The sequence below is a fragment of the Syzygium oleosum genome, unplaced genomic scaffold (genome assembly GCF_021117445.2).
Source record: "Syzygium oleosum isolate NSW1041296 unplaced genomic scaffold, Sole_v2.1 Sole_v2.17, whole genome shotgun sequence".
In the NCBI taxonomy this organism is placed as follows: domain Eukaryota; kingdom Viridiplantae; phylum Streptophyta; class Magnoliopsida; order Myrtales; family Myrtaceae; genus Syzygium; species Syzygium oleosum.
In genome coordinates this window covers 3731583-3745206 of record NW_026607501.1, presented here as the reverse complement: position 1 = coordinate 3745206, position 13624 = coordinate 3731583, and the positions used below count along the sequence as shown (strand labels likewise).

General features: G+C 41.4%; 1 protein-coding gene and 1 pseudogene across 1 annotated transcript; both read right to left on the bottom strand.

The window, feature by feature from the left end:
- Nucleotides 1-323: 323 nt before the first annotated feature.
- On the bottom strand, nucleotides 324-6690 carry LOC115676693 (uncharacterized; annotated as a pseudogene).
- Nucleotides 6691-9432: 2742 nt separating this feature from the next.
- LOC115676686 (PR5-like receptor kinase) lies at nucleotides 9433-13218 on the bottom strand. Its single transcript, XM_030599648.2, has 2 exons — nucleotides 12681-13218; nucleotides 9433-10043 (listed from the first exon to the last, which is right to left on the bottom strand). Exons 1-2 carry the CDS (start codon nucleotides 13177-13179, stop codon nucleotides 9433-9435), a joined length of 1110 nt encoding a protein of 369 aa, XP_030455508.2. The 5' UTR covers nucleotides 13180-13218.
- Nucleotides 13219-13624: the final 406 nt, after the last annotated feature.

The following is a 13624-nucleotide window of genomic DNA, read 5'->3' as shown; positions in this document are numbered from 1 at the left end:
AAACATATGATCATTTTCTTGGAAATTTTTTTCCAAAAATATCACATTTTTTGCGAAACAAATGAGATTTCTGGCGTTTGGTTTGCTTAGGATGCAAATGGTAACCATTCTGCTCCAGAAATCAAATTCTTGCTAGAAATTGATTTCTGAAATTTTTTCTAGAAATTGATTTTTAGAGGAGAAATCTGTTTGATAAAACAAAACTAATTCTGCTCCAGAAATTAATTTCTGGAAGAGAAATCTGTATGATAAAACAGGAGGAAATTTTCTTGTGGAGAAAGTCTTTTTTCCCAAAAATGATAGCCCCATGTTAACTGGCTTATGTAGCTATCTACATTTGTGAAGATTTGTCTTCTCAGCTTCACAAATATGTCTATATTTAATGTCGAGTCTAAATACATCTTGAAGGCATATCACTTTGTTTCTAAGAAACATGCCTTGGCAGGGTTTGTTGAATTTGGTTCCTTGTGTTCTTGAAATCTAATGCAAGAAACAGTAGTTGAAAGTTAAGTTGTGAACGGATAATCACCAAATCTTATGAAGTATTTTAAGCCTTTCGCACATGATCTCCAGCAAGTATGCTCCTGCCATCCTAGATTGCAATGCCGGGATAATAAACTTCGTATATGGAGAAGATAAAACTCGATCAGATAGATTAGAGAAGGAAAATACAGTTATATGGTAAGGGCTTAGATTATGTGATTCCTATTATCTCATTTTCCTGTTACTTTAGACGCTATGAGGGCTTTGTGTGGGAAATTTTTTGCTTCTGCTCGCATTTCCTTTCTACTGAATTCTCCAAGAATAGTCAACAGAGGGAAGATTAACTAAGTTGAGTTGGTAATTGAACTCAGACCATTCTCCAAAACTTCAGCAAATAATTAAGGGAAAAAGAAAGGTAATGATAAACTTGAGATTCGCATGTGCAAAATAAACAGATTTATGGTACTTTTAAGCAGCAGATGGCAGATCCAAGCATTTGTAAAGTCTCAACAACCGAAGATGGCAAATTTATTAGAATTTTTCTGTCATTCACAAGCCCAACAAGAGAAAGTGCAAGACCTAATGAGAGACTAAGAGTACTAGCACCCCAATTCGCCAGTCCCCTCTTTGAAAAATGCTTCCTCAAATCAAGAAAAGCTTTCTAGCTTCAATTGCTCTAACATTGTTTCCAACAGTCCCTCGCTTTGCACATCTTACCTGCTCAAAATTGATAAAAATAATAAGAAACTGACATTACTCTAAATTCAACAGCAGAGGAACGCGAATAACACACCAATTACAGCAACTTTAGACCATTCAATTCCCCGAAGAGACATTACATGAAAGCAAAGCAAACGATGTCAAACATGAGTCACTGGGCATTCAGTTTTTTTGGGAGCACACATTGCAAACCTGAAGCTTGGAGAGTATCCTGCAATTCCCAAGCCATCACAAAATACCAGCAAACCAGTCATCTATTGAAACACAACCAAGTCTTCTTATTTTAGATTAATCGAGTGCCTGGTAGCAAATAGTCATGGAACAGCAGTAAGTAGTTAGAAGCAACAGGCAAAGCTCGCAAAACAAATAGCCAACCCCTATTCCACTGCTACCTTGGTTAGCCATAGACAAATTAACGAGTCCAAATGACTATAGAACACGACCCAAAAAATTTTGTTGACTATAGAAAGTAACAATAACAACATCCACAAAATCTATAGGGCGATCTGGATGTCCAGATTAGGACCAGAAGATACAGGGAGAATCAACACAGATTAAACTTGGAATAAAATACGACACGCACTATATTTACCGTTTGTATAGCTCCAAATAAGCTTTATGGATTAACAAAAATCAGTATATATATGAGACTTCACTATAATTGAAAAGCATGCAGGAAAATTAACTGAATATCTGTATCAAAAACTTCACTCATTTCAAAGAACTAAGTGCCATGAGAGTTCAAACACCCTATGAGTATCAGGTACTCAAAGATGGACTAGGAAATTTATGTATTTGTTTGATCAAGCGCTCTTATCGGGATTGAGCTGAATCACTCTCATAGTTTGTTGGAAATATTAGAAAGTCTTTTGTGCATAATTTTGTATATAGGTGGCTTCTACCTGAAGCCATTTTGTGTAAAGGCGGTACCCCTGGTACCTTCTTAATGAAACCTTATTTATCATTCAGAAAAGGAAAAGGATTTTTCTTAAACTTCAGACCGAAAAAGACCCTTGAAGGATTTCTTCCCTATTTAATACCCACTCACATCATAGGAGGAAAACAATGGCCCACTACAAAAAAACTGGATTTTTGCCACGAAAATTTGCGACGAAAAAATTTTCGTTGCAAATTTGCGACAAATTTTCCAACGAAAAGTAAAATTCGTTGGAAATTTCCAACAAAAAATTTTTCGTCGTAAAATTCGTTGGAAATTTCCAACAAACTATATTTCGTCGCAAAATTCGTTGGAAATTTCCAACGAAAAAATTTTCATTGGAAAATTAGTTGGAAATTTCCAACGAAACAAAATTCGTTGGAAAATTCGTTGTAAATTTCCAACGAATTTTTTTCCGTTGGAAATTTCCAACGAATTTTCCAACGAATTACAAAAAACCCGGTACTGTTCGGCATTTTTTATATTCGTTGGAAAATTTGTTGGAAAATTCCAACGAATTTTCCAACGAATTTCAATTTTCCGGGCAATTATTTCAGTTTGTGCAATTTTCGTTAGAAAATTCGTTGGAAAATTTCAATTTTCGGGCAATTATTTCATTGTATACAATTTTCGTTGGAAAATTCGTTGGAAATTTCCAACGAAAAAAAATTCGTTGGAAATTTCCAACGAATTTTCCAACGAATTACAAAAAAACCGATACCGTTCGGCATTTTTAAAATTCGTTGGAAATTTCCAACGAATTTCAATTTTTGGGCAATTATTTCATTCTATACAATTTTCGTTGGAAAATTCGTTGGAAATTTCCAACGAAAAAAAATTTGTTGGAAATTTCCAACGAATTTTCCAACGAATTACAAAAAAAACCGGTACCGTTCGGCATTTTTAAAATTCGTTGGAAAATTTGTTGGAAATTTCCAACAAATTTTCCAACGAATTTCAATTTTTGGGCAATTATTTCATTGTATACAATTTTCGTTGGAAAATTCGTTGGAAATTTCCAACGAAAAAAAATTTGTTGGAAATTTCCAACGAATTTTCCAACGAATTACAAAAAAAACCGGTACCGTTCGGCATTTTTAAAATTCGTTGGAAAATTCGTTGGAAATTTCCAACGAATTTTCCAACGAATTTCAATTTTCCGAGCAATTATTTCAGTTTATACAATTTTCGTTGGAAAATTCGTTGGAAATTTCCAACGAATTTTTTTTCGTTGGAAATTTTCAACGAATTTTCCAACGAATTTTAATTTTCCGGGCAATTATTTTAGTGTCTCTCTCTCGCTCGCTCCCTCTGCTCCGCCATGGCCGTCTCCTTCATCTCCTTCCCCCCCAAGCCTCCCTTCTCCGAGTCCCTCTCTCCCTCAACTCGGCTGAGTCCATTCGACGCTTGACTCGCTCCCTGTTTCCTCCTCTCTCTCTCTCGGTCTCTCCTTCGCCTTCCACCTTCTCCCCGCTGCCTCCCCCGCCGCCCCCCCTCCTCCTCCGACTCGGCTCCGGTGCCATGGACACCAAGATCGGCATCCGTGTCATCCGCGACGTCGGCTCCGTCCCCCGAAGGCGTCGGCTGCGGCCATCCAGGCCAGCCCCGCGGCGGTCGGCGCTCCCGACGCCACCATGGGCCGCCCCGACGCCCGACGCCCGACGCCTCGTCGCCGGCGGCGAGGCCGAGCTCGCCCGGATCTCGGGCGAGCTCGTCGCCGCCGAGGGCCGAGCTCACCCGGATCCGGGCGAGCTCGAGCTCGCCGGCCATGGCGAGCTCGGCCTCGCCATGGCCGGCGAGGCCGCCACCCATCCCGCCTCACCGCCACCGTCCAACCGACCTCGATCTCTCTCTTCCTTTCTCGGCCGCGTGAGCCGCTTGGAACCGCCGCCGCCGGGTCCGCGGCCTCGCCGGCCATGGCAAGGGCCGAGCTCGCCATGGCCGGCGAGCTCGGCCCTCGCCGCCGACGAGGCTGGCCCTCGCCGCCGGCGAGGGCCATTTTTCGGCCAAAAAAAAAATTTTTGAAATTGAAATTTTTCGACCAAAAAAAAAAATTTGATGGAAAAAAACTTTCCACGATTTTTCGATCAAAAAAAAATTTGTAATTTCCAACGAAAAAAATTCGTCGGAAAAAAAAATTCGTTTCCAACGAATTTAGTCACGAGTTTTCCAACGAAATTTCCAACGAAAATATTTTCGTCGCAAATTTCCAACGAAAATTAAAAATTTTCGTCGGAAAATTTTCCAACGACCTATTACCAACGAATTTTTTTTCGTTGGAAAATTCGTTGGAAATTCGTTTTCCAACGAATTTTCCAGAATTTTTCGTTGGAAATTTCGTCGGAAAAAATCAGTTTTTTTGTAGTGGCCATAAACCACGACTAGCGACAATGAGATCAAAAAAGACGTTTTGCTAGGCAATGGGATCACAGAAGACTAAAACCATCCTTTGCTTAAATAAGAAGAAAAAAGGACGGAGATTTTTGTTCTTCCGGCTGCTCTTGAGCATATAACTGGATGTCAAAGCACATTGTATCAAGATTGGACGAACAATCGCATACCCAGAGAAGCTAATGACCACAGCTCAAACTCTAAACTGTACAGAATGATTTGCATTCTGCCAATCTCTACACCTAAATTAAAGAGTCGAATCAACCAATAAGATTTCAACATCCCTGAAACACATCTATGGCTCATTCTTCAAGCATTACATGAACATTCAACAAAGAATCAGCTAAAACCTATGACAAATATCTTCCTTTCTGACCTCAAAACAGCACATGGAACACATCATCTAAACATAGTTCATAACTTCATACAGAAACCAATTCACCTAAAACAACAAAAAGTTCTAACCTATAATCACGGCCTTCATCCAAAATCATCTAAGCTTCTCCTTGGCTGAGCTCTTCCTCGCAGTGTCCTTGACCTTCTCAATGTACCCTTCAATTGGCGGCGTGAGTGTCGCCATGAAGCGGTTTGCGGGAAAGGTGTCAAATCTGCACCGGCACCGCCTCTCGCAGCCTTCTCCGGCGGCGCCTCAATCGCCTCCTTCTTCATCCGCAACAAATTACTCTCCACAGCCTGCCTCGCCATATGCCTCCTCATCAAAACCCTAGAATACTCCTTCGCGAGCCGCCTTTCATCCTCGACCGTGAGCCCATACTTTGGAATCTTATCCGCATCGACCAGTCCCAACGAGATCAAATCCAAGCCCGGTGTCCCGATTATCTCTGGCTTCTCAGAGACGCCCAGTTTCGACTTCCCTTTCTTGAAAGATGTCGATCTCTCGCCCGGTCCCTTGCCGATCGGCCCCATCTTCTTGCGCTCGGCCTCGCGGGGCCCGCTGCTTCTCGGTCAAGTAGCGGAGCGGGGTGGGCGCGTTGAGGCACGCCTCGACGAGGGCCTCGGCCTCGGAGGGGCCGCGAACCGCAGAGCTAGACACGAATGACGAAACAAACCGATTCAGCCACACAACCCACACATCATAGCCCTTTCGAAACAGAAACCCCACGGCTCAACTTCAACCTCAACCTCAATCCGCAGCATGCTAATCAAGTTCTCGCCAGACCGCTCCGCGGCGTTTCGTTCCCTCGATTCCGACTCGATCGAGCGAGATTCGCGCTGGCCGCGTGTCCCAAATGGGCGGCAGCGTCGCGCACCGTGGATGGCACCGAAGGGAAAAGCCAACGACGAGAGAGGAGATGAAACAGTTGGAGGAATTGAAGACTCACGAGCTACGCATGAAGAAACGGAAGCGGCAGAGAGAGAGTGAGGGCCAAAATCGATCGCCGCCGTGTGTGGTGGCTGTTCCGGTGCAGTCGCGAGGAGGAAGGAGGGCACGAAACTGAAGAGAGTCGAACGTCTCTCGAAGAGAGTAAAGAAGGAAATTTGGCCAGAATGCATTCGTGAAGCCAGAAGCTACAAAAACTAGCTTCTTCTTTTTTTCCCCAAAACACATTATGGAAGCAAAAACTCATTCCGGAACCAAAATAAGAATGTATTTTTACCAAACACGTTTTTCTTCCATAATTCTGGAGTAGAATTTCTACTCCAAAATGGATTCCATGCGCGCCCTTATGCTCTGTCTGTTTCGTGAAACATATTCTCCTCATTTTCCGTCGTTTGGTTCGCTTAGGAAAAAAAGTCAACGGAAAATGTTTTCCTAGTTAATGAAACACCTATGCTTAGATTTAGGAAAATGATTTCCTTTTTATAAAATCAAAAATCATTTTCCAAAATATGACTAGATATGGACGCTTGGATCTGAAACTCTACATTTGGGCATGGAAACCTCAACGCTGTTTTCTAGCATCCAAGACCAGTTTTTCGAGGGTCAGGCCCAGGTCCATCAAGGCCTTGCCTGGGATCTTGTGCCCAGGTCCGAATCCCTGGTGCCCATGCCCAGGTCCATTAAGGCTGAGCCCGGGGTCCATCAAGGGCGGGCCTGATGCCTTGGCACCTGGGCTTGCGCCCATAAAGGCCAAGCATGGGATCCCATTACCCGAGCTTGGATCGCCAATACTTGGGCCAAGGTCCACAAAGGCCATGCCTGGTCCATCAAGGTTAAGCTCGAGGCCCTAGTGCCCACGCTTAGGTCCATTGAGGCCGCGCTCGGGACCCACGTGCCTATGCCTCGATCCTCGGCACCCAGATCAGGGTCTATTTCGGCCAAACCTGAGACTCTAGTGTCCGTACCCAGTTCTCCTTAGTTCTCCCAATGGCTATGCACAAGTAATTAACGCCCAAATAGTATATGCCTATTAGGAAAATCAAAACAGATTTTCCATATCAAATAACAAAATATTTTTCAATTTATTTTTAGGTTTCAACCAAATATCGAAAAATATTGTCATTTTCCAAGAAAATGACTTCCTCGAACACATTTGCTAGAAATGTTATATTTTCCGCCAAACTAATGTAGCCTTAATTAAATGCAACTCTATTTTTTTTATTACTGTTAATTTTTCCATCGTAGCAACAATGACTTAAATATAAATCAAGACAAAATGTAATGCCCCTAAAAGTGAAGATAATGCTGGAAATTGAACTAAATTGGCTACCAACATACGGAGAAGTGAAGAAAAAATGACTGGACACGTAAGGGGCGTCCCGGTATACAGTCCCTACAACAAGCATTAAGACTCCATTTCTCACGGGCTAATTCAAAAAAAAAAACACAAATTTTACCTTGAGTGACAATTTTAATCGGAAAATTTTTTTGTCTCAATAAAAAGCACCAGCTTTTACTCGAGTCTCAAATCTGGCCCGCGTGATGTAAAATTTTTAAATTGTTCGGGCGAGATTTGGGATTTAAGTAAAAGTTGGTAATTTTTTATTAAACAAAAAAAGTTTGGGTTAGAATTGTCACTCAAAGTAGAGTTGATGCTTTTTTTTTTTGGAATTAGGCCCATTTCTCACACAATCACCAATGTTCTCGGGGCGCCTACGGACCATTCGGGCCATGAAAGATCAACACGATACTCCCCGAAGATGGACAACAAGCATTAAGGTTTGCTTTGAGTCCGAAAATTACATGAAAAGATTGGGGACCTGCAAGCGTCGATTGGGAGCTTACCTCGTGGACAGCGACATGTGACCATGTAACACCTCATATACAAGTAAAAAATCGCGCCGGAATGTCTAGAAATCGAAGTAAACCAACTACTATGCATGCATACATCAACGTATACGCAAATGTGATGTAAATGCGATCTAAAACCATGCTAAGTAAGAACAAAAAGATGCTCGATAGAATTTAAATACGAGCAAATGAGATGGATTTAAACACAAGAACGAACACATATGCCACGAAAGACAAAATGGAATCGTCGTATACTATCCTTAAATAATTACTAAATGAGCTGAAATGACATGAGGAAACATGAATAATTCAAGAAAGACGATGAGGAACTCACGGGTTTGCAATGGGATATGTTAGGATTTAAAATACTGACAAGCATCAACCTTAAAACAAACCGAAAAGTAACTTTTTTTTAACCAACATAAAAAAAAAGACCGATTCTACCAAAGATAACATTGCTCCTTAACGTGAAAAGACATACATCTCTTTATCAAAAAGGAACTCGTTACTCCGCAAGATCGAGACATTTTTCTCTCGTATTCGACTTTGAACTCCGGAGTTTAAGCTATAATGATGATAAATTGTGGATATAAAGATTGAAACAAAACAAGTACATCAATCTTACATTTAATACTTCCGAGATCTTTCGAATCACGGCAACATATAAGAAATATGTGGAATAGAAAATTTTGGAATTTTTATCTTAATGAAGAGTACAACCTATTTATAGGTTTTACGAGATGGTTATATAAGGTAACATATCATATATGCATAATCAAATGGAGATGTGAAGAGTATCATAGATATACGCTCTATCATAAAAGATATGGAAAATTAAGGAAAATATTGTCTAACCTACATAGATGCGGCTAGAGAGGGGGGGGGACGAGAGAGAGAGAGTAGTGAGAGAATGTGTCCTTTAAAACACTAATCCCTTTTTTCTTTAAATAGTTCAAGCCCTTAAGCCAGGGAAAGTGCCAAAAAAGTCTTAAACCTTTTGCATTTGTACCAATTTAGTCCTAAATCTTTTTTTGGTGCCAATTCAGTCCTAAACCTTTTAAATTGGTAATTTAAAAGGTTTAGGACTGAATTGGCACCAAAAAAAGATTTAGGATTAAATTGGCACAAATGCAAAAGGTTTAGGACTGAATTGGCACCAAAAAAAGGTTTAGGACTAAATTGGCACTAATGCAAAAGGTTTAGGACTTTTTTGGCACTTTTCCCCCCTTAAGCCAAATGTTCGGAAAAAGATGGGCTTTAAAATAAGGCCCGTTCTTCGTGGTTATATTATTATTTCCGCCAGCCTTGTTTCCCTTTTTATTTAATTATATTTTTTTTTATTTTAATTTATCATTTTTATTTGTTATTTTTGTTATTTTAGTTATTGTCTATGAATTGGATTACCCATGCCGTAGTAAAAATTCTAAATTCACAATGTCCCTAATCGTGATGAGGTGTACCAAGCAACATGCATACTAAATGATATGGGTCAACTTTTTGGGTTAGGGGATCGATTTATGTCATAATTTAGATCCCTGATTTCGATAAAATTGGATAGAGACCCATATGTGAAAATTCAGGTGTCAATAATGCACTTTTCACTTCTTCTTTTTTGCGTCTTGCTTTTAGAAATTCAACCTAGACATTTGATCACAAATTTATTAACAACTCAATAATCATTAATTTTGCAGTTGCTTTTTTTTTCCTTTCAAATAGTCTGTGACAAACTAAGTCGGTCTCTTATAATTGATATTGAATAACCCCAACTCGAGTCATTATTCTCTTGCAGAGACGAACTTTCACATGGACAAGCCGCGAGCGATCTTGAGGGTGATGACAACAATGGTTTGGGAGGAAATTGCAAGGTGTCAACACTTCCTTTTAGCATCTCCACAACTTGGGTCATACATGGTCGAGCTCTTGGATCGATTTGAATGCAGCATAAACCAATTACAATCATCTTCTTTGCAATTGCTTCGTCCTCCTCATTTGTGATTCCGTGCAGCCCAAGCTCTTGTCGGAGCTCCAACTGTCGGTGGACCCAATGAGGGAAGTAAGTTTCGCTGGTACGACCTACCGTGACTTCAATGCTTTTCCTCCTGCTAACCATCTCCAAAACCATCATACCGCAGCTATAGACATCTGATTTGTGAGAAACCCCTCCAATGTTCCTCATGAACAGCTCCGGAGCAATGTAACCAGGGGTACCTCGGGCACCTAGCATTGACACAATGCTCTCTTGTCTCGAGCATATTTTGGCAAGACCAAAGTCGAAAATCTTGGGACAATAGTTTGCATCGAGGAGAATGTTGTGAGGCTGTCGCGACCTCCCCGAACCGGCCCCGCCGCCTATGTGGTTTGGCTAATGGATTACTAAGTTAAACCTAGCTCGAGCTCTCCTACGCTCATACCAATTCGCGACTTAAGTTGAAGTTATTAACATGGAAATCAATTTCACCTAGGAGTTGTCACTAATCAGTTTTTGATGGGTCGATTAATCACCTAAGTGAAACACGGGAGAAATGCTTCACTTCTACGAACCAAAGATTCAATGGGTACGGGGACTTGATTACACTAGCGATCTACTAGTGCCCTTTCGGTACCTAAACTTGATTACTTGTGAATTAACATACCAGGCAGCCTATCGAAAAAGCGAAGATTCCGTCTAATCATGCTAAAAATAGAAAATAACAACTAATAAATTCAAGGTGCGCAACCAAATAATCACAAAGAAAACAAGCAACTAGCGACCTAGCATCGTCTCTAAAAAGAAAAGGCAATCAAAAGCCCTAAAGTAAAGCCCTCATGGCTTATCTGATTTTTGAGAATTTTTTAGAGGGTTTTTTTATCATTTTTTCATTTTTTTTGTTTTGAGTTTTTAACCTAAAATCTAGTGAAATTAAGCCCAAAACTGATTTCTAAACATCTCCTAATTTTCTGATTTTTTTTGGAATTTTGTGGATTTTTCTGAATTTTTTAATATTTTTGAATTTTTAAATATATATATTTATATATTTTTTATTTAATTAAATTTTTTCGGGATTTTTAAACATTTTCGAATTTTTTTTTGGAATTTTTAATTTTTTTAATGTTTTAATATTTTTTTGATACTTTTATTAATAAAATAAAGATTCCGGACCGGGTCCCCTGACCCGATCCGCCCGAACTCTGACCCGGCATTCCGACCCGCCCCGGACCCCATTTTCATTTCTTTTCTATTTATTTTTTTTTCTCTTGATTTTCCCCTCTTTTGCTTTTCTTTTCTCTTTTTTTTTTTGTTTCTTTTTCTTTTTCTATTATTCTTTTCTGGTCTTCTTCCCCTCTTTGCGTGCCCTTCTGGACGTCTCTCCCCAGAACGCTTTCTTCTTCGCTTCTTCATCGAGAACGTCTTCATGCCGTCACTGGGATTACGCCGGGAACGCCCACCGCCATCCGTCGGCTCGGGCCGCCAGCGTCGACGACGGACGCTGGCCTTACGCCATCACCGCCGGCCAACTTTGGCGACCACACCAGCCCCTTAGAGAAACAGTCACAACTCCCCACCGGCGACAAACGCACTTTCTAACAATCCAACATTCGGTCCCAACAATAGACGCTAAGCCTGAACACACAAGCATACATACACAAAATCAGGCATAGAACACTGTCACGGTGGGACTTCGCCCCAAGGCCTCACCGGAAAATGAATGTTGACTCCGACTCGTGTGCACGTCCATGGCCGACATCGGGGAACAACGGAATATGCCATACAAACACATGAAAAAAAACAAGGAAAGCTTGGGGTCAGTAACTACAATAGAACCATTCAAGCATATAACAAAACTTTAGGGCGTCGGTTTTGCAAAAACGGACTCGGAGTTTCAGTCGGACATTTTGTCGAATAGGTGGTGGGCGAGTTCGAGCAGGGGCTTAAGATTGGCATTCGGTGCGATGTTTGGCTTGAACATGGAGTGTGAGGATCTAAGGAACCGTATCTCGTCAAAAAAATCGTCTCGGCTTGCGATAGAACGCTAAAAAAAAAAAAGGCGACCAGATCCGACATTTAAAACTTAAATAGCTTCAGGCGGCAAAACAAATGGATCCACATGTCCGATTTTGACTAGGCTCACGGCTTGTTTTCAACATACAATGCTCAGAAAAGGTTCATGGAGTGTCGAGCGAATGTTAGCCTCTGTCGACGGGGCCGAGCAATCACCGAACGGACTCGGTGTGCCCGGCACCCGAGAGGCAGGGGAGAGGAGCAGCCAAAACAGGGGAAAGCTATGGAGACCCACCTGGTTCGTGACCGACCGGGATGAAGCGCGGCGACTGGAAGCTCGTCTGCACCGACGGCGACTCGGGCGGCCCTCCGGCGAGCGGGTGAGGCTCTCTCTTCCTTTCTCACCCTGAAGATCTCTCTCTGTGGAGCTCTCTCTCGCCCTCCCGGTTCTCTCCCTCTGGATGTCTCTCTCGGATCTCTCACTCTGGCTCTCTCGCTCTGTGTTTCTCGCTCGGTGCCCCCCATTCTGGCTTCTGCGTTCCCCCGTTTAGCTCTCTCGAGCACTCTCTCGGAACTCTCTCCCTCGGAACTCTCTCCCTCCGTGCCTCTGTTTTTCTGCTGGACGTGCCTTCATCCCCATAAAAGAAGAGGGCAAAGTCCTCTTTTTGTCTCCTGTGAGACTCCTTTCTTCTCTGTCCTTACCCCCTTTTCTTCTTTTTCACAAGTGTCAGAGGGAGAGTCACGGGGAAGAGATTTTTTTTTATAAATTTTTTATAATAATTTTAAATAAATAAAAATAAAAAAGAAGTAAAATAAAGCGAAAATATGTTTCACTAAATCTATTAATGCAAATGCGCCTAATGTCTACATGCCACACAATTTAATGAAAATATTTTTGTTTAGGGGTTAAAAATCAATTCCTAATTTTTCATGCAATTAAACCCTAAATGAATAAGCAAAATTTAGGTGTCAACAGTTTATGTCAAAATGCAAGATCCTCGTGTTGCAGCCTCTATGCAAGTACTCTAGCCCATGAGCTATGCCAAGGGAAATTTGGTACAATGTGTCCCAACTCAATTGCCGGTCTACCTCCAAAGTGTTACTCCTGTTGAATATGAACTTCTCGAGTGATCCGTTGGGCATGAACTCATAAACCGAAGCTCTTTTGCTTCCCTCAAAACAGAACCCCAGAAGGCTAACAACATTGACATGAGAAGTCCTGCTTATGCTCGCAACTTCATTGAAAAATTCTTCTGCATCGCCTTTTAGTTTCTTTAGAATCTCCACCGCCACCAGTTGACAGTCTCCAAGCTTGCCTTTGTACACACAGCCATAGCCTCCCTGGCCTAACTTTTCTTCGAAAGAGTTGGTCATCCTCTTGATGTCTTTGTAGGTGTATCTTCTCGAAGAGACGAGTCCCTCGATTTTCACTTCGCCATCGAAGTGTACGCTCCTCTGCTTTATCAAAGCTTGCATTAAGATAAGGGTGACCACAATTCCAGCTCCTAATGCCGCCATTCCTAATAAAACGAAGAATATTTTTTAGGGAAGCAATCTCACTTCATCACTTCGTCAAGGCTTCTAAGATTATATTGGAAACATTATTCCATTGGGCAATTAGGGAAGAGGAAACATTATTCCATTGGGCAATGAGGGAAGCATACTGTCAAAAGGTCAGAACAAATTGCAGACGAGAGCGTAGAGAAGTGGAAGAGAAAGTCTTGAAATAATTACCTATTCCAACTTTGAGACCCATCTTTTTGTTTCCTGAGACAGTAGTCATCAAAAGTGAAAAATGTGTCAACGAATTGCAAACAGATGAAGTGTCAAAGAGATATAAAGATGAGGGCTCATCATGAGGTTATAGCACATTCAGTTTCAAGAAAGAAAAAACACCACGATAGAGTGAAAGTATTACAAT